General features: G+C 45.9%; 1 protein-coding gene across 2 annotated transcripts in view; it reads right to left on the bottom strand.

Moving 5' to 3' along the window:
- Hadha (hydroxyacyl-CoA dehydrogenase trifunctional multienzyme complex subunit alpha) overlaps positions 1-21086 on the bottom strand; it is a 39848-nt gene that overhangs the window by 1221 nt on the left and 17541 nt on the right. Inside the window, exons 7-18 of one of the 2 annotated variants that reach the window (XM_087552201.1) lie at positions 20970-21072; positions 14466-14588; positions 13689-13807; positions 11909-11965; positions 9510-9619; positions 8469-8603; positions 6174-6345; positions 3452-3538; positions 2270-2410; positions 1614-1682; positions 692-887; positions 54-166 (exon numbers count right to left, since the gene is read on the bottom strand). In XM_087552201.1, the coding sequence (XP_087408327.1) occupies positions 54-166; positions 692-887; positions 1614-1682; positions 2270-2410; positions 3452-3538; positions 6174-6345; positions 8469-8603; positions 9510-9619; positions 11909-11965; positions 13689-13807; positions 14466-14588; positions 20970-21072 (1425 nt within the window). Of the gene's footprint in view, positions 1-51; positions 167-691; positions 888-1613; positions 1683-2269; positions 2411-3451; positions 3539-6173; positions 6346-8468; positions 8604-9509; positions 9620-11908; positions 11966-13688; positions 13808-14465; positions 14589-20969; positions 21073-21086 lie in introns of both variants that reach the window. The other variant, NM_130826.2, reaches the window with a different exon arrangement.

Raw genomic sequence — 21086 nt, 5'->3', positions numbered from 1 at the left:
AGCTACGAAAAGAAACATTGCTTCCCGACAAAGTCACTCAAATCAACTTACACCTCGGGCTTGGCAGGCAGCCTCAGGTTTACCAAGATATTATCTATTTCAGAATTCAAATTCTTATTCTTTGAGCCCGACTGATAGATGTAGAAGCCCTTCCCAGACTTGCGACCTGAGAGAATAAAGAGACTGCATTAGTCACTGCCCCTCACCCTAGCTGAGAACCCTGGCTCTACTGGATGCTGAGAGCGTCTAGCACTCTGCTGCACTCCTAAGCTCCTCCATTCAGCCAACTGAGCCACTCAACCAAGGTCGGAAGACTGGCAGAGGAGAGAGGAGGCTCTGGTGCAGGGAAAGCTGAGTCTGCATAAGAAAGGCCAGCCTACGCCCACCCCTGCACAACTGAAGGTCTAGGTCCTAAAAGTGGTTTCACTGCAGCCTCACTTTTATGATCTGAATGGAAGGTTGACTTTCTCCCCACAGGCAACCAGACCCCAGGGCCAGGCCTGGACTTGCTCCTGAGGATATGCTGGTCTATGTGGCACACATGGCAGTCCTCTAAGCCTTGGCTCTGCCTTTCTCCAGCTTGTGAGAGTCCCTGTGTCCAGGGATCTGTCTGTCTTTGGGAAACCTCCTCGTCCCTCTCTGTTCTCAGCCACTGGCTCAGAGCTAACTCCTGTGTCCTGGGGTTACTCACCCAAGAAGCCCTTGGAGACCATCAGTTTCAGCAGTTCTACGCTGCCACCTCCAAACCGCTCCCCGAAGGCTTTGCCTAGATCTTCTGCTACGTGCTGTGCTACATCTATCCCTACTTCATCTGCCAGGGTGGCAGCACCCACAGGGAAGCCGAAGCCTGTGGTCAAGGCGTCCAGCTTCTTAGGGTCAACTCCTTCCTGAACAGGAAGTAAAACAAGGAAAGGCCTCAGAGCACAGCCATCCCAGGTCCCCCACAGAAGGGCTGCCTGTCATGATCCGAAGGCAGCGCCCACTTCTTTTCTTGGACATGACTTGGCCAGGCCCAGAACCAGCACTTAACCCAGGAAAGCACAAGTGGAAGCTGTCCCACAGGAATACAGATCACTCTGTTCCTTCTCGCTTGTGATTCTGAATCTCGGGACTAAGTAGATGCTATGGCTACCAGGACTGAGAGACTGAGTGCTGCCATTCTGAGCCTAGGGAAGGAAGTGCCCAGTGAAGAGGGTCCTCCTTGCCATGGAAGGCCTGGGTGGACAGTGGACAGAGTGTGTGTGTGTGTGTGTGTGTATGTGTGTGTGTGTGTGTGTGTGTGTAGCACATACAATGGTAGTCAAGCCAAGTAGGCTCTGGTATGGAAGGTCCTCTCCCCAGGGATGCAGAAGCAGTGTATCAGTCTGAGCATTCTGGGAGGCTTTGGCTCCTGCAATGCTAGGGGAGCGACCAGCAGAGTTAACACTTTTCCTAAGGGCATAGTCTCAGTCCCAGGACTTCCTGTCTCAGTGTGAGAGGGAGACACAAAAGGACCTCTAGGGAAAAGCAGCAGTACACCCTGGGGGAGCTTATCCCTCATCTGGACATCTTCAGCTTGGAGGACAGAGAAAAGATATGACAAAGCCTCGGACATTCCGTAGAACAGCACCCACCTGGAGGATTCTTATGACTTCTGACATCATGGGAGCAAGACACCTGGTGGTGTAGAAGCCAGGTCCGTCCTGCCAAGGGAAAGGAAGGAAGCTCATGGCCTTGCTTTGCTGCCCACGACCACACCCAGTCTCCCTTTCCCAGACATCATTCACAGCGTCAGCTGACCTAAGCTCTCATCAGAATGCTCAATGTTATGCTGAAGAGAAAGCCACCTCGAACAGTTTTTTTTTTTTAAGATTTATTCATTTATTATATATAAGTACACTGTAGCTGTCTTTAGACACACCAGAAGAGGGCATCAGATCTCTTTACAGATGGTTGTGAGCCACCATGTGGTTGCTGGGATTTGAACTCAGGACCTCTGGAAGAGCAGTCGGGTACTCTTAACCACTGAGCCATCTCTCCAGCCCACAGTCTAGGTTTCATGTCACCTCTGAGGTCTGGAGTCACCAGTGAGGATCTGCTAGAGCCTAGACATTCCTGCACTGATCCTACCTCAGTGGGACAGTCAGTGCTACTGTCCACTCTGGAGATAACCTAGTGGACAGTGGTTTAGAGGCTGGTACCCCCACCCCCCTAGAAGAATTATAACAAATCTGGAGGCTCAAGAAATCGTGTCAGAACTGCCATCACCTGCCACTGCTTCTGGCCTCACCTTGACCACAATGATGACCTTCCCCTGCTTGAGACCCACGGCCACGGCAGACGCTGTGGTGTCCTTGGAGGTTTTGTCAGTTGTGATGATCTCTAGAAGCTGCATCTTGTCCACAGGAGAGAAGTAGTGCATGCCGATCACCTGGTGAGGGAGCCACAACCAACTGATTACCAGTGCTGTGGGAGACCACTCTCTGGTTCCCTAGGGAAACACTGCTCATCTAGGCAGAGCTTTGGGTCTGTGGTCTCCTGCATCCCTGGGCTTGCCTCCATTAGGCCTCACATCACATCCCTAGACCAGTGTGCTAGGCAAGGCAGACTGTGCTACAGCCACACGCTGCGTGAGGAGGAAGAACAGACTTAGTATTAGCAACCTTAGCTGTTTAGAGATTATTTTGTTATTTCCAGTCTGTCTGTCGGCTCAGTTGAAGCAACTGGTATCCTCTGGAGAAGTGAGGCTTTTTTCCTTTAATGACTGCATTCTTCCTGAACCTGCTTAAGCAAAGATAACTGTCTAGGCAGCATGCCAAATACTCAGTGGAAGTACTTTAAATGTAATACTTTCACATCCTGGGTGGGAGGTTCAGCGTGAGGCTGTAGTCCCCCAGCCCTGGTCCTCCATTCCTAGGCCTGGAGCTGTAGTCTTACCCAGCGTAGGCAGCTACCACACAGTACTGTAGCTGAACAGCACATTGCTTCTTGGTAAAGGGCCTAGCCTTTTTTTTTAGATTTATTTATTTCAGGCGTGTGAATACACTGTCACTGTTTTCAGACACACCAGAAGAGGACATTGGATTCCACTATAGATGGTTGTGAGCCACCATGTGGTTGCTGGGAATTGAACTCAGGACCTCTGGAAGAGCAGTCAGTGCTCTTAACTGCTGAGCCATCTCTCCAGCCCAGTCCTAGCATTTAATACGATTCTAACGTCAGTAACTTTATAGTCTATCTACACTTGAAAGTAGGCGCCATGAGGGATGCACGCCAGCCACCAAAGTGTTCTCAGCTACAGTCCACCTCTCCTACACCAGTAGAGCATGGCATTCGGTTTTCTGTGGCCATTTTGGGGGAAGTGCCCCACTCATTTCATAATCTACACTGGTCTTCTCTTCGTTCATATTCTAAAATTTCAGCCAGTGAGACTGCAGCAGGCCACTGTTTGAGGGCTCTCTGTCTGGTTTACCTTCTCAGGCCTTTGGCTCACAGCAGCAATTTGATTGATTGGGAGAGCAGATGTGTTGCTGGCGAAGATACAGTGTTCTGGAGTCACCTGCGGGGGAGAAGCATGTGAGAACCTGTCAGGGGGGCCTGGAGATGACAGTCACAGCACAACAGAGTGATGCCCGGGCCCAGCCTACTGTCCCTCCATACTCGCTCACAGCACAGATACAACTTGCTCAGACACTGTGAGTTACCTAAAAGCTTTTGTGATGACCTTGTTCTCTTAACTGAGTCGTCTTCTACTGATGGCCTGTCCTGTCCTGCAGACCACATCTCAACGCTTGGGTAAACATGTCTTACACAAACGCCAGAAGGATGAGCTGAGGTAGGTTTCAGTCAAGGTGGGCCTGGGTGCTCTCAAGTCTGGAAGAACACACCATTCCCTACCCCTGCTCACCTTTCCTAAGCCAGAAAGTGTATACTTCCTTCATCTAAAGAGTCACCGAAGGGCAGTGTCCACTGTAATTATGCGTGCGGCACATGAATTCTACCAACTGTTAGCTTTAGTCACTTGCCCCTGCACTGTCCCTAACACAGGATGCTCAGCTTTCTGGCTCTGATCTCAACTTATTCAAGTTTTTTGACACTTGGGTGAAAAATATGGAAGGTACCTCTGTTAAATTTGCACAAATCTGGCACAGACGGAATGCAAACACTAGAGTAGAGTCAAGGTTGAAGACAAATTTAACACACTGAGAAGCTGAGTATAAAATGTCAATTACGACAGATAAAGATGAATTTTAAGATTCACCTTGAGAAAGAAGAAAGCAAAGAGCTGTAAGGCGTTGATGGACAAAGCCTGGCTTGTGAGGAGGATCCTATGGTTTTTTTTTTTTTTTTTTGGTTTTTTTTTTTTTTTTGGTTCTTTTTTTTTTTCGGAGCTGGGGACCGAACCCAGGGCCTTGCGCTTCCTAGGTAAGCGCTCTACCACTGAGCTAAATCCCCAGCCCCGGATCCTATGGTTTTAACCACCAGGGTAGAATGGGAGCTGGCAGTGCAGAGTGCCTGTGACAGTGGACATGCTCTCTGAGCCGTTAGCATGGTATCCAGGGTGAGAGAAAGGCGCTCTTGGGGCTAGAGGTGTAGCTCAGCAGGTGGACTGCTTGCCTCCCATGCAGGAAGCCCGGGGCTGGGTCCCCAGGACCACATGAACTGGGTACAGTGCCGAGTGCCAGTCATCCTAGTTGGGAGGAGGCAGCAGGTTCTGAAATTCAAGACCGTCCTTGGCTACATAGTGAGTTCAAGGCTAGTCTAGGAGGTATATATATCCTCTACTCTAGAAGAGCAAATTCTATCTCCCAAGATGGCTGCCAACATTCTCACCGCTCCCTGGCCACCCATGCCTTTCTTCCTATGTCCCACGCTGTAAATCAGGGCTAAACAGAAGCGTGGCTGTTGGCCTCAGGCCTTGCTGTGGTTCTGCAGTTACCACTCTTGCTCTCGGAGGACCTTGCTGTGAAGACATTCTGGCTATGGGAGGAGGCCCTGGAAACATTGGTGTTTAGGGCACTGTCCACAGGACCTGTCCACACTGCAGACTGTGAAAAGGGGAGGAATTCAAGGGATGCTTCTCAACAATGTGTCCATGAGATGGAGGAAAATGACTGAGACGGAAGGACAGGGAAGCATCTAGAAACTGTCTTGTGAAGAATGTCAGGAACAGTTTGTTTAGTTCCATAGTGGGTAAGAAACTACTACTTTAAATTGACTCAGCTTGGAAATTTTCTTAAAACCAGCATTAGACCGGGTAAGAAGACAGGCATGATGCTGTGCTGGAGGTCTTCCTCCTCACGCTTTGGATTTCCCCTCTTTTCTTTCTTCTTTTTAAAGATGTATTTATTAATGTATGGGTGACCGGTCGGCACATACACCAGCTCACCAGAAGAGGGCATCAGATCCCACTATGGATGGTTGTGAGACACCATGTAGGTGGCCTTAGGAACACTGCCTGCTTCACCGCAGTTCACAGCCACAGGCACCAGAGTTGCCAGATCAATACCACTCACTAGCCTAGTCTGGCTGTGGTCTTTCTCATGCTTGGATTACAGTCATTTCTCCTTTTCTAGGCCTCTGTCTGTCTGTCTGTCTGTCTGTCTGTCTGTCTTTCCTTTCTTTCTTATCACCCACATGAGGTACACATTTTGTTCACGTCACCCCATCTTAAGAATGGGCTTTTAGGGGCTGGAGAGATGGCTTAGCCGTTAAAGGCTAGGCTCACAACCAAAAATATAAGAATGGACTTTTAGGACACGGGCAGGATCTAAGGAGCACCACTACAGAGGAGCACATGACATGGCTTGGAGAACACGTCCTTGGCTCCCTTTGCTACCCAGACATGAAGACGCCTGATTATAGCTCACAGCCAGGACCTGGACATATGGTAACCTCCCCCATCTCCACTTCAATACCTGTGCGTAGGAGTGTAAGGCACTTTTCTTCCCTTAGGATTCAGACCTGAGCTTCCTGATACACACACACTTGTATTTGAGGCCATAAGACTGCTCAGTGGGTAAGGCACTTGCTGCCAAGCCTGACAACCTGGATTTGATCCCTGGGACCCACATGGTGGGGAGAGAAATGATTCCTGAAAGTTACCCTCTGACCACCACACATGCTCTATGGCTCGTGTCTACCCTCCCAGCTCAGTGTCCTCTGGGATTCAGGTTCGACAAGCCCTTACTTACGCTTTCCACTTCCTTTAACACTTTGTGCTTAACAGCGAGGTCCTCGAAGACAGCCTCAATCACCATGTCAGCCTTCTCGAAGCCCTTGTAGTCGAGCTGCCCGATCAGGTTGCTGAAGATGGAGTCCCTTTCGAAGGATGTGAGTGCCTTCTTCTTTACCTTGTCATTCAGTCTAGAGAGAACACACTCTTAGAGCAGGAGGCAGAGGCTGGCGGCCACACAGCTGCTGCATGGCCTCGGCCACCTTGTGAGGGTGTGTCGTCACGGCCATTTTGAAGAGGTTGAGTTCAGAGGGACTTGGGGTTAAGTGGCTAGTGAGGGAGGTGATTAGTCAAGTTGGACTCCAGGCATACAGGCTCTCATCCACCAAAGGCCTCTCTCCACAGCTTTAATCCTCACAAAACAGGGGGTTGCCGTCAAGAGGACAGTGAATATATGAGTCTAGGGTGAGACTGGCGAAAGGTGGCTCCTGCCACCATGTCCCAAACCAGCAGGGGTTAATAACTCTGTACCCTTTATACTGTTCTCTAATACAATCGAGAGGACAGAGGCTGAGCACTGTCCCCTCTCCCACTGCCCCACAACCCCAGCGCAGGGGACTGAACCCGGGGCCTTCGCATGCATTCTCACACTGAGCTACATCTCCAGACCAGGGAGGTTTTTCAGTTGCCAATCCACTTCCTCTCAGTACACAAGTCACACACTGAGTGAACTTGTCTTTTCCCGGGGAGAACCACTAAGGATTGTTTTACTCAGTTACTGAATCTTTTTTATTGCCAAGGAATAAGAGACTTGTTTTAGGTTCATCTTAACCATACTTTTCAGAATAAATAAGAGAATGTTCTTCTGAATGAATTGAAAACCCATTCACTAACTCGCTTAAGTAAAAGAAAAACTAAAGTCACAGCTAAGTTCACAGAAGTGTCCAGTAAGGGGCTGGGGAGAAGATGGCTGAGCAATGAAGAGCACTGGCTGCTCTCCCAAAGGACCTGGGTTCAATTCCCAGCACCCACATGGCAGCTCACAACTGTCTGTAACTCCAGTTGCAGAGGATCTAACACTCCCACACAGACAGACATACATATAGGCAAAATACCAATGCATACAAAAACATTTTTTTGTCCAATAAAGGCCTTAAAAGCATAGGCGGCCTTCTTATAGCTAGCCATAGCAGGTTAAGTGCCAACAGCAGTGACTGACTCGATGCCGAGTTAGACTGTTTCCAGGAAGGGAAAGAAAACAGGTCCCAGGCCAGCAGTGCCGTGAGTGGTACTCACCAGGCCTAAGACGAAAATGGAAGGATCACCACAAGTCAGGGATGAGGCTACCCTACGGTGACAGCTCTTCATTCTAGTGACTGCAGGACATGCTGAAGTGGGAGGACTGGGTGTTGGTGCACACACCTGCTGCACCTCCTTTTTATTTTACACTGTAATCTGGCAACACCACCAACCTGCCAGGCCCTGGCCAGCACTGGTAGCAGTGCACATGCAGAAGAAGGAGGACAATGAGCTCCAGGTACACAATCCACTTGGGAAACTCATGCCCTCCCTCACTCAGCAAAAAGTCCCAGGCAGGATGGTCTAATGTAGCCAGCTAACCCACCATGTCTGTGCAGAACACTGGACTGAAAACAGCCTCAGTGTGGCTGAGCTGACGCCATTTCTTCTCAACAAACTGGCACATCCATGTGAGAAGGGACTGGGTGGGTGGAAAACAGTCATCCTGTTTTATTTAAAATATTTGTTTCCCCTTTATTTATACTTCTTCTGTATGGGTGTTTTGCTGCAGATATGGGGATGGTCTGTAGGCCTCAGGCATCTGGCTCACTGGTAAGGGCCCTGCTGTGTCACTCTGGTCAGGAAAGCGGGCTGGAGAGCCCTCTGCCAGCCCTGCCTTTACCTCCTGTGCCCAGCGCATGCTCTCCCTGAGCCCTGCCTGAAGAGCTGTGCAGGTTTCATGATCCATTCCACCAGGGCGACTACATGCAAACCTTAGCTAAACACACCCGGGAATTACTAGTTTCATACCAAAGGATAAAATAAAATGGCATTTAAAATATCTACTAATAAGGAAACACTCAAAGGCCCATGACCTATGATATTTATTAACGAGAAAAAGAGTTGAAAGAATAATTAGTATTTCTGAAAAAAATCAAAGGAAACTTTGGTAAAACTATAGAGTATGAGGCCCATTATGTTCAGGCAAAGGACCCTGTGATGAAAACAAGACAAACCAAAGCCGTCATCCCTGCCCCAGAAACAGCCCACCTCCTGGCACAAACAGGCCACTTACCCTTTGAACACTTGTTGCTGTCCCCGGCCCAGCCCTGTCACTGTAGTGTCTTTAAGAAGAGTTTTCAGTCCCTTGTCCACAGAGACCTGGGCAATGCCAGCCCCCATCAGCCCTGCGCCAAGGATGGCTAGCTGCCTGGAGGGACAGGATCAAAGGGTTCTGGTGAACATCTCAGGCACATTTGCTGGGAAATACTACCCAAGCTGTGAGTCAATGAACCAACCACCACAGCCACAGTACAAGAGCTTGTGATGATTTCTATCTACAATAAACTTTTTTTTTTCCCCCTTCGGAGCTGGGGGGAACCCAGGGCCTTGCGCTTGCTAGGCAAGCACTCTACCGCTGAGCTAAATCCCCAACCCTACAATAAACTTTTGATCTTTAAAGACTAATGTAAAATTCACTGGGTTCAAAAACTTAGTCTTTCCATGAAGGCAGAACTAAACCAGCTCTCAGCTGCTCCAAGCACGGGAAACCAAGTATAATCTGAACCAAGGCAAGTCTGAAGACTAATCTGTTTGATAACTTCAAAGTGACTTTAGCATTTTCCTGTCATTCTCCTTTCTCCCAAGATTTACTGCCCTAGCCAGGGTACTTCAGTCTCCTTACTAGTAGCTTCTGTGTTTTCTTTTTCTTTTGAGACAAGTCTTGTGTAGCTGAGGTTGGCCTTGAACTCACCATGAAAAGGATGACTTTGAACTTCTCACCCTCATGAGTGCAGGGCTAAGAGTCTTGCATCATCCTATCTGGTTTGTGTGGTGCTGGCAATTGAACTTGGAGCTCCTGCATGCCAGGCGGAGTGTGCCTTTGCTCTGAGATGTGAGAACTAAACCAGACTGCCAGGGGATCATCCCGAGATGAGAAAGCTCTAGAAAGCTGCTAGAAGGCCCTAGAGAAAACTAGGCTCTGAAAACAAGAATGTACTTGGAATAAAGGCCCAGCTGCCCAGGGCAGAAGAGGCTGAGGGTTAATCTAGTTCTGTGGACGCCTACACACTTGCTGCAGAGCAAATTCTCAGGCCTCCTAGGCAGGGCGGCTTACTGAACAGTCTTCTGTGGCGCTCCAAATTTATTTTTCTTGCACAGGACCTGGCCATTATAAAGCCCCATCAGGGCTTTTGATTCTTTGGTCAATGCAAGCTCTCCAAATTTCTGAAAGGCAAAAAGAAAGAAGGAAAGGTGGAACTCTGGGGTCCTGGTGATGGGACTCCTCCGTCACGTCCTCTGCACAGCAGAGGGAGCACCCAGTGCCTTAGTTCCACAGGTGCTGCAGCTTGGGGACCTCTGCTGCTGGTTCCTCTTCACTGTCCTCCTCTGGGGCACGTCCTACCGCTGCTTTGAGGGAGGGTTGGTTTAAATTTGTTTTGTTTAATTTAGTAGTTTAAAAAAACAAAAACAAACAAACAAACAAAACCCCAGGGTTTCTCTGTGTAGCCCTGGCTCTCCTGGAACTCACTCTGTGGAGCAGGCTGGCCTCAAACTCAGAGACCCACCTGCTTCTGCTACTACACCTGGCCTTGAAGGAGGTTTTGATGTGACAGCTCCCAGACTCGTACAGCCGAGAAGTGATAACCTTTGCCAGTGGTTGAGTCTCAGGTCCAGATGGATTCTCACCATTCCTCCACTGACCGGCTGCAGTGGCAGACTGAGAAGGGGTCCAGTGGCTAGGGCCATACAGCCTAAGGCAGACCTTGAGTAGAGTCCGAGTGACTTCAGTTTTCTTTCCACTGCAGCAGGTGGTCCAGCGCCATTACCACTGCTACTTTACAAGTATCTCAGCATTAAGGACGAGTCCCACTTTAGTGGTTCCCAGCACAGTTGGATTTGCACCCTGGTCTTGCCCTACTGTCAAGCTTTCCTCACAATTTAAACAGGAAATGGATGCCTAATTCACAGTGCTGTTATGAGGATTGATACGAGCACTAGTGAAATTGTGGACCAGACTCCATCGCTATACAGCAGTGTTAGCACTAACACTGCTAGCACACACAGGCACAATTGTGGGGTTCAAACAGTGCAAAGAAAGACTCTCTCTGATAACATTGCTTATTAACACACTAACAGCAGGAAATAATGACCTGCACATTCAATGCTACGCTCAATCAGGAAATAGCATGTTCTGTTTGGATAGCCTAAGGATTCAAACTATGGGTAAAGAGCTATCAGGTCATGAATTCAATAGGTTTTGATAAGTGGTTTTATATAAAAAGTATACATATATGCATATATGTAAAAAAGTATATATATGTACACACACACACACACACACACACACACACACACACACACACACACACAGAGTCAAGTATGGCCACTCCTTGGAATCCATACAAACACTGGTTTTAGGACCTTAGGAGAGACATAATGCACAAATTCTCAAGTTCTTTACATAAAATAATACAGTATGTGTACATCCTCTATATTTCAGGTTGAGTCTAGATTAACTATAATACCTAATAGAAGGCAAATATTATGTATACTTAGTCACTAACAACAACTATATATTCAGGAGAATGCAATTTTACATTTTGTATGTATATAATGCATCAACCATATGTACCCCACTGCCCTCCCACTCTCTCTTGATCCCTCTTTATCCTAACATCCTCCTTCCTGAATGTGTTTGTTCAGTAGTGCATATAGGACGGTAGCGGAGGGAGGGCCAACTTCATGCAGTGAGGACATTACTGGTTGTGAGCCATGTGCTTCTATGTACATATATCTGTGTATGTATACCTGCTTATGATCTTTGAAGTATGGGGAAAGTATGAGCAATCCATGAGGAACCAGAGTGTTCCCTTAGCTCTTTGGGTTACCTGCTATCCTATTAGCAAAGGGTTCAAGGATTGCATAAAACTTAAATTACCACACCACTCCCTTAAATCTGGCACGCCATTAACGTATGAGAAACGAGAAAGGGTAAGACTAGTCAACACATGCTTCTTTGTCTGTGTGTGATTGCAAGAGTCTTTTCTAATTCAATAAAAATGAAATCTCTAAGCCTTAGTAAACTATACATGTAAATCAGTGTTTGCTTTCCCCGACTTCTCTAGTACTGGGGTTGGACCTAGATCTCGCACATATTATAAGCAGTTGTTCTACACTGACTTATATCCCCAGCTCACTCACATATATACATTTTGTCATAACAAAATCAGCCCTAGTGCAGACTAAAGGCGTTCACATGACTGAGTGAGAAAGAGTGGCTGCTCCCTGCTCTCATTAGACCCACTCTCATCACTGAGCAGTCTTAAGCACTGCAGACACCGTCCCACTCTCATGCCACTTAGTCACAGAGTAATCAGAAGAATGACCACCGTAAATAAAACATGTACTAGGTTTCATATACAGGATGATTTAAAATAGTATAAACATTTCCAGCTTTAAATGGAGCTTTGGGTCTTTAGTGATCTACAATTAAACTGGAGAAAATCATTTTACCTCTGATTCGGCAAGATAGCCAGCATCATTTCCTTGCTCAAGTCCAGTCTTCACAGCCTAAAAACCACAAACGTGCTTGTTTAGTATTGCAACATAATGGTTAGAGGTGAAGTGATGCCAAGTAAAATAACCAGTCTTATTAGGCTGTGTGTCACACCCAGGAGGTCACACACCCTGCTTTGCAAGGGCAGACCCTGAATCAACTGTCCCTCAGCTGCTGTTGATCCCAGCAGGAAAGGGCACCGTAAACTGTTCTCTCAGCGTCTCTCTAAGGCTAGCACTTTCTGCTTGCTTTTCTGTGCTTCTGATGTGTGCATAATCGTGTTAGTCACATTAACCAGGAACTCCATGCCACCCAACTTTACATCTGGAGTAGGCACTATCCCATACATGGTGGTAAGTAGAAAGGACAAAGGAATGACCCCAAGCCCGACCACCATAATTTATAGATATGACAGGAAACAAAACAAATTCCAAATTCTTTAAACAACAGATGATCTACATTTCTCACGCTGACTTCCTGTAATGTCTAAACTCATTATCTCTGCTTGGGAAGCTTCCTTGCAGGACTGTTCCTACTTAAATGTATTTAGTCTATTCAGATTTCAATCCTCCATTATCAAGACAGCTGGCTGATAGTGCTATTTTATCTCTCCGAATCCTTTCTGACCCACTTCCGAGAAATAACTAAAGTAGAGGGCAAAGCAAAACGGGTCGGCTCACTATTGCTCACCTGTTAAAACTAACTTTAGCCTGTCTTGCTGCACACCGATACCTCACTGTTCACCTTCAGAAGTGGGTCTCAGTAAACGCTCCCTGAATAACCTCACACTTGCAGCCTCCATAACTTTGCCCATGCTGCTGGCCTGTGGCTCCCTTCACCTGCCCTGTGCTCCCCTTCAGGTCAGATCCCGTGAGCCTCTACTTCATCTTACTGACTGCCGCCTCTGAGCACTGATAACCCGGTATTAATTTTTTGCTGTTTTATATCTTGTATGACTATCTTTCTTAAATATGGATGCAGATGTATATGACATTTCATATAATTTTGTTACAATGCTGGGGACTGAATCTAGAGGTTTATACAAGCCAGACAAAAGTTCTACCAGAGCTGCATCCCCAGACGGTGTTTTATATTAGTAATCTCATGTCTTCTACTCAAAATATCCTCGATATAATGGGGCCATTCCCCAGCCTTTTGTTGTTTGAGACATAGTCTATGTAGCTCTGGCTGTCCTACAGTTCTCTATGTAGAGCAGGCCTGCTTAGAACTTAGAGATCTAAGCGCAAGGCCCTGGGTTCGGTCCCCAGCTCCAAAAAAAAGAAAAGAAAAAAAAAAAGAACTTAGAGATCTGCCTCCCTCTGCCTCCCAGAATGTGAGGATTACACATACCTGGCTTTCTTTTCTTTTTAAAGACAGGGTCTCTATGAAGCCCTGCCTTCTCCAGTTCTTGAATCTCCTAGTCTGAAAGTTCTAAGTCTTAAAGTATTTTAAATTAAAGTGTTTGGGAATGTCTTTTCAGAAATGTTATTATCAGCTGGGAGTAGTGGCACGGGTCTTTTATCTCAGCACCCAGGATGCAGAGGCAGGCAGAGCCCTGTGAATTCTAGGCATGCCTGGTCTACAGAGTGAGTTGAAGGCCAGAGCTTCCCAGTGAGATTTTCAAAATCCAGGCAGTGAGCAAGCACGCAGCGCTGACACACACACTGCTCGAAATTGCAGTGAAAGCACAGGAGGAGGAGGAGCTCGTGGGGAAAGGTGGGTGCACAAGTGACTCACGTCAATTATCTTCAAAGGTGCAGGGTAAAGGCCTTTGGTCTGCTTCTTCACTTTTTCTTCCACTGTTTTGTAAACCTGTTGTCTGACAAATGGGATAGTCATGGCATACGATGTCAGCTCTGTAAGGTAAAATGCGGTTAACTATTTACTGAGATGACCCAGGGCTGCCTTGTCCTTTTGCTCTGCAGACTCCACAGCACCACACTACTATAATCCCCTCTTGTAATAATGTTTAAAGTTTTCCAAAGTAACAGGCCTTTTTTTTTTAATATTTATTTATTTTATGTATGTGAGTACACTGTCGCTGTCTTCAGACACACCAGAAGAGGGCATCAGATCTTACTACAGATGGTTGTGAACCACCATGTGGTTGCTGGGGATTGAACTCAGGACCTCTGGAAGAGCAGTCAATGCTCTTAACCACTGAGCCATCTCTCCAGTCCCCAGTAACGGGCCTTTTAACAATGGCTGTCAGTATAAGCTGAGGATTTATCCATGAGACAGAGCTGTGCCCTTTAAGGCTTACTCATAAAGCACAAATACGTTTCCCCTCCCTCTCCCTCTCTCCTGGTTGTCCGAGACAGAATTTCTCTGTGTAGCCTTCGCTGTCCTGGACCCTGCTTTGTAGACCAGGCTGGCCTCAAATTTACAGAGATCTGCCTGACTCTGCCTCCCAAGTGCTGGGATTAAAGGCATATGCAAGCACCACCCAGCCTCCTTCTCTTCCTTTCTGAGGCAGGCAGAGCCCTGCTGTGTGCTGCTAACACAGCCACTTACTTTCCATCAGGCCTTTGCTCTGCTTTGCAGAGACCTTCCTGTCAGCCAGGCCTTTGGCAAAATTAACTGCAACTTCTTCTAGGTATTCAATTGTCCTTTCCTCTGGAGATTTTATTCCTGGTCCTGTAAAAACAAAATACAACACCAACAACAAAATGATTGCAAGGACTGGAATGTAAATCAACCAGTCCTAGGCAGACAAAACCTGTGACAGGAAGGCTCCCACACTCCTTCAGTGATGAACAGTGATGTAGAAACATAACCCAGATAAACCCTTTGCTCCCCGAGTTGCTTTGGTCGCAGTGTTTCATCACAGCAATAGCAACTCTGACTAAAACAGCAACCAACTTCCCATTCATGGCTTCTGCCAGCTTGTGAGCCTGTTGGAAGCAGGGATTAGATTATGTGTATAGCTCAGTGGAGTATATGATTAGCATGGTTCTATCCTTAGTACCACCAAACAAACAAACAAAAAATGGTGAGGCTGAGAAATCCAAAGGAGAGAATCTAGGGCAATGAAAACTGACGCAACCAGGCACAGGAGGACAGAAAGCGGTCTACACTCTTGAAGTACTTTGGAAACAAAGTCTCCAGAGGGAGGAGCTTACTGCAAATACATAACTTCAGTAAGTTATCTCTCTTGTTTTGAACCAGAGTGGAGAAGAATAATCAGAACTAAATCCTTAAAATAAAGCTTAGGGGCTGGAGAGATGGCTCAGTGGTTAAGAGCACTGACTGTTCTTCCAGAGGTCCTGAGTTCAATTCCCAGCAACCATGTGGTGGCTCACAACCATGTATAATGGGATCCAATGTCCTCTTCTGGTGTGTCTGAAGACAGTGACAGTGTAGTTACATATGTAAAATAAATAAATCTTAAAAAAAAACTAAAAACAAACATAAGAACAAAGCTCAGAGAGTTCATGGAAGTCAGCCGTCTCCTTGTCCTGCACAGCAGCCAGGGCCATGGGCTTCTGTAAGTGGAAAGCGTCAGAGCATGCGCTCCACAGCAGGTTTACCCAGGAGGGCTGTGGCCGGCCCTGCTCAGCACATTCATGAAAGAGAACTTCCTAGGGCCAGGGAAGACCACTAGGGAAGCAGGAAAAGAACACCAGCAGAGGACTGCTGAGAATGAAGGTCATCCTACTAGGCAAAGAACTGTGACCAACTGAGGTACTAACTCCCTGAGGGCTACGGACACGATGCTGGGAATGCAGCATGGGAAATAAGGTCATCCTTATACCACACTTGGAGTGTGGCCAGTCCTCACTCTATGCCCACAGTCGTCAGGGGAGGCGCAGGCAAGGTCGCAGGTCACAGGTCATAGGCTGGCTATATTCTCACTCATATTTCTATTCTAAGCCCAGACACCTTCCCCCCAGTCTCTTTACCTCAGAGCATCAGCTGACATCTTCTTATTGAAAAAATGAGAATCTTGAAGATACTTTGCCCTGCTGCCAAGCTATCTTTTCTGCCAGGCTCCATAAAGCCCGTTTGTTCAAGGCTCCCTTAGCAGTGAGATGCCTCACAACCCCCTGTAACTCTGGCTTCATGGGAGCCGAAGCCCTCTCTGGCCTCCAAAGGAGTATTCACATACATACGGGCATACTCACACTTAGATACACATATGAACATAAATAAAATTATAAAAAAAAACAAATAAACAAAACTACAAGCCCAAAGTCATCTAAGTCAGAAAGAAAAACATAACAAAACCAAACAAAAGAAAAACGAGAATCCTCCAACCCACGTATGACTTTGTGGTTAATTCTGTTAAGTATTTAATTCTAAAATTTTCCAGAAAACAAGAGAAAGGAAAACTTTACAACTCATTTTATGAGGCCAGCACTGCCTGACACTAACACCATTCAAATACATAATTTTCCACGAGATCATTAATTTTCTTTAACAGGCACAAAGGTTATTTATAAGTGATCAAGCCAGAAATTTATAAAAAGGATACTGTGTAATATCTAAGTGGAGCTTATCTGTGGTGGTTTGACTAAGCCTGGCCCATGGGAAATGGCACTATTAGGCACGTGCAGATTTGTTGAATAGGTGTGGACTTGGAGGAGGATGTCATTGGGTATGCAGACTTTGAGGTCTTATGCTCAAGCTCTACACAGTGCAGAAGAGACCTTCTTCCTAGCTGCTAGAAGAATTAAAGTCTTTTTCTGAAGGATCAAGATATAGAACTCTAGGCTCCTCCAACACCATGTCTGCCTGCATGCTGTCATGCTTCCTGCCATGATGATAATGGACTGAACCTCTGAACCTGTAAGCCAGCCCCAATTAAATGTTGTCCTTATGAGAGTTGCCTTGGTTATGGTGTCTCTTCACAGCAATGAAACCCTCAGTAAGACAATATTCTAATCATAATTCTAGCAAATATTATTATACCTATAATCTTCATAGGCATGATCTTGATTACAGAATCTATATTCAAATGCAAAGCAACTATTATAGAAAAATAATTTTTAATGAATAGATCATAGTTAGAGGAATATAAAATATCTGATAAATCAATAGTCAAGACCACATTATGCTGACTCTACAAAAGGCTAGTTAACTGGAAAGAGAATATATAGTTGACTTTTGACCAAGATGCCACTGTAATTCACTGGAGAAGAAATAATTTCCCTTTTTTTTTTTTAAATTGAGTCAGGGTCTCTCAAAGTAGTTCTGCCTGTCCTGGAACATGCTATGTAGAACAAGGTAGCCTTGAACTCACAGAGATCTACTTGCCTGTGCTCTGATTAACGGTATATACCACTCTGTCCAACTAGAATAATTTTCTTAAAAAAAAAAAAAAATGGTGCACAACCTTGGTATCTGTATGCAAGACAGTAAAGACACTCACGTAAATGTTAACCTCAAATGGGTCACAGACCAGTGTTCAACAGACAAAACAAGAATAGTTCCAGAAGAAAGCATGGGAGAGGGCTGGAGAGATGGCTCAGTGGTTAAGAGCACTGACTGCTCTTGCAGAGGTCCTGAGTTCAAATCCCAGCAACCACATGGTGGCTCAGAACCATCTGTAATGAGACCTAATGCCCTCTTCTGGTGTGTCTGAAGACAGCTACAGTGTACACAGTATATATAAATATAAGAAATAAATCTTAAAAAAAAAAAAGCATGGGAGAAAAATGTTTGTGCTTTTTTTTTTTTTTTTTGGTTCTTTTTTTCAGAGCTGGGGACCGAACCCAGGGCCTTGCGCTTCCTAGGTAAGCGCTCTACCACTGAGCTAAATCCCCAGCCCCATGTTTGTGCTTTTTAAATCAGAAAGGAGTTTTTAGATACCAAGTCAACAGCATGATCTACAAAAATCCCCAATACCAAAATGGAAAACACACACAGACACACAGACACACACACAGACACACAGACACACACACACACACAGACACACACACAGACACACACAGACACACAGACACACACACAGACACACACAGACACACACACAGACACATTCACACACATACACACAGACACACACACACACAGACACACACACACACACAGACACACACACAGACACATAGACACACACAGACACACACAGACACACAGACACACACACACAGACACACAGACACACACACACACAGACACACACACAGACACACACAGACACACAGACACACACACACACATACAGACACACAGACACACACACAGACACATACACACACACAGACACACACAGACACACACAGACACACAGACACACACACACAGACACACACATGCACACACAGACACACACAGACACATACACACACACAGACACACACAGACACACACAGACACACAGACACACACACACAGACACACACACACACAGACACACAGACACACACAGACACACACAGACACACAGACACACACACAGACACACAGACACACACACACAGACACACACACACACAGACACACACAGACACACAGACACACACAGACACACAGACACACACAGACACACAGACACACACAGACACACAGACACACAGACACACACACAGACACACACAGACACACAGACACACACAGACACACACACACACAGACACACAGACACACACACACACAGACACACACACACAGACACACACAGACACACAGACACACACACACACAGACACACACACACAGACACACACAGACACACAGACACACACACACACAGACACACACACAGACACACACACACAGACACACAGACACACACACACACAGACACACACACAGACACACACACACACAGACACACAGACACACACACACAGACACACACACAGACACACACACACACAGACACACACACACAGACACACACACACAGACACACACACAGACACACACACACACACACACAGACACACACACACACACACACACACACACCCCTAGAGGTACAGAAAGAAAGAGATGGTCCAGATGGTATTTTTGTTGTTAGATGTGGAATTATGTTTGTGTGGCTCTCTTCTTTTGGTTTTGTTGAAAGAAGGTTACTTTCTTGCTTCTTCTAGGGTGTAGTTTCCCTCCTTGTGTGGGAGTTTTCCATCTATTATCCTTTGAGGGCTGGATTTGTGGAAAGGTATTGTGTAAATTTGGTCTTGCCATGGAGTATCTCGGTAACTCTGTCTCCAATTCTTGATTTTCACCTCCTAAGCAACCACAGAGTAGCTCACAACCATGCATCCTGGAATTTGTTGCCCTATTTTGGCGTGCAGGTGTCCATACAGACAAAGCACTCACATAAAAAGATAAATAGCTCCTAAGAGAACAAGAAGTCCTATGGCACTATTTAAACCACTGGCAGGTCTGTGGAAGGCCCACAATAGGAAGAAATTGGTACAAAAGATACCCAAGTCTAAGACTAAAACCACACAACATGCTTGGAAACCAGAAGTCCTATGCTGATAGAATAAAAACCAGCAATTACTTTGGAGAACAGGTGGATGGTGTCTTAGGAAATGAACACATACACAGCACAGAGACCATCAATCCACTCTTCAGTGTTACTCAACAGAGAGGAAAACTATGTCCATAGAAAGGCTCTGAATCAATGCTCACAGCAGCTTCATTCAGAACAGCCTCAAACTAGACACACACAAAGTTCATCATTTGGCAAATGAATAAACAGACTATGCCATACATATACATTTATGCTGTGGTGTATGTATATATATATAAACACATATAACGCATGTAATAAGTAAATGTAATAATTTTTAGAAAGGAACTAATTATAGATATATGCAATAACAATAATGTACTCCAAAAGCATGCTAAATGAAAGAACAAAAAGCTACATGTTAGAAATGTTAACTGTTGTAATACTTACATAACTATGTCTATTTGTTAAAAACCAAACTGTTCATTGAAAATTGGAAAATTACATTATCTTTTTAAAAAATTACCTTGAAATTGGATGTACAAACCTTTTTGTCTGCATGTGTGTGCATGCAAGCGTGTATATGTGTGTCACAGTGAGTGTGCAGAGGCCACAGGACAACTAGTAGGAGTCAGTTCTTTTCTTCCACTAAGTGGATCCTGGAGAACAAACTCGGGTCTCTAGGCTTGGTGGCAAGTGCCCTCACCCATTGAGTCATCTAAATAGCTCCTGTTTGTTTTTCTGAGGCAGGGTCTCGTTACGCAGCTCTGGAACTTTCTGTACTATGCAGCTCAAGGTAGCTTACAGTCCATTTGCCTCAGTGTGCTAAGTGCCGGGATTACAGGCATGAGCGACCACACTGAGCCTTCAGTAATTGCTTAATGCGGATATTTAAGACGGACCAGGAGCTGATGTGAACACTTTAGAGGTTCCTACTGCCACCAGAAATTGCATGAAAATCACACATAAGTAGATATCTTTTGTAACATTGTGAGGTTGGCTGTTTCGTGTGTTTATTGTGTTATTAAAACACACAGGGAGGCCCAGCATGCAAGACGACCCTGGCTTAATCCCACATACTCCAAACAAAAATAAAAACAACAAAACAGAGAACACCCCACCAGAGAGGCATGGATAGGAACACAGGTGACTTATGGCAGCACTAATGACTGAACTGTTTCTTCTATTGTTGGTATTTAAATGATTAATAATGTAACTAGAAACCAGCCTGGGGATGAAAATGATTATGAGCGCTCAGAAAACATCACTCCTTGTTGGCTGGTGGTGGTGCACGCCTTTAATCCCAGCACTTGGGAGGCTGAGACAGGTGGATCACTGAGTTCCAAGTTTGAGGCCAACTTGGTTTACAGAGCAAATTCCAGGATGGCTAGGGCTACACAGAGAAACCCTGTCTCACTCTATCCTCTCACCCACAAAAAGGAAAGAGAAAATGTTACTTCTCAAAAATGGTTACTTCTTTCTTAAGAGTTGTGAGTTTCATCCTAACCAATACTCAATTGATCAAATCCTCCAGAAAATAAGCAAGTCTTTCGGACCCAATACTGAATAGTCAGTATTAACACTGAGTAGTAAATGTTAACACTTACCTAGCGGGTCCACCAACTGGTCAACCAGTCCCATTTTCTTTGCTCTGTCTGCACGAATGTTCCTACCAGTCAGCATCATGTCAAAAGCAGCAGGCACACCCACCTGATATGCAAGGA

The sequence above is a fragment of the Rattus norvegicus genome, chromosome 6 (genome assembly GCF_021556685.1).
Source record: "Rattus norvegicus strain SHRSP/BbbUtx chromosome 6, alternate assembly SHRSP_T2T, whole genome shotgun sequence".
Taxonomy (NCBI): Eukaryota; Metazoa; Chordata; class Mammalia; order Rodentia; family Muridae; genus Rattus; species Rattus norvegicus.
Note: the sequence above shows the minus strand (reverse complement) of the source record. Positions and strands in the feature narration are given on the sequence as shown.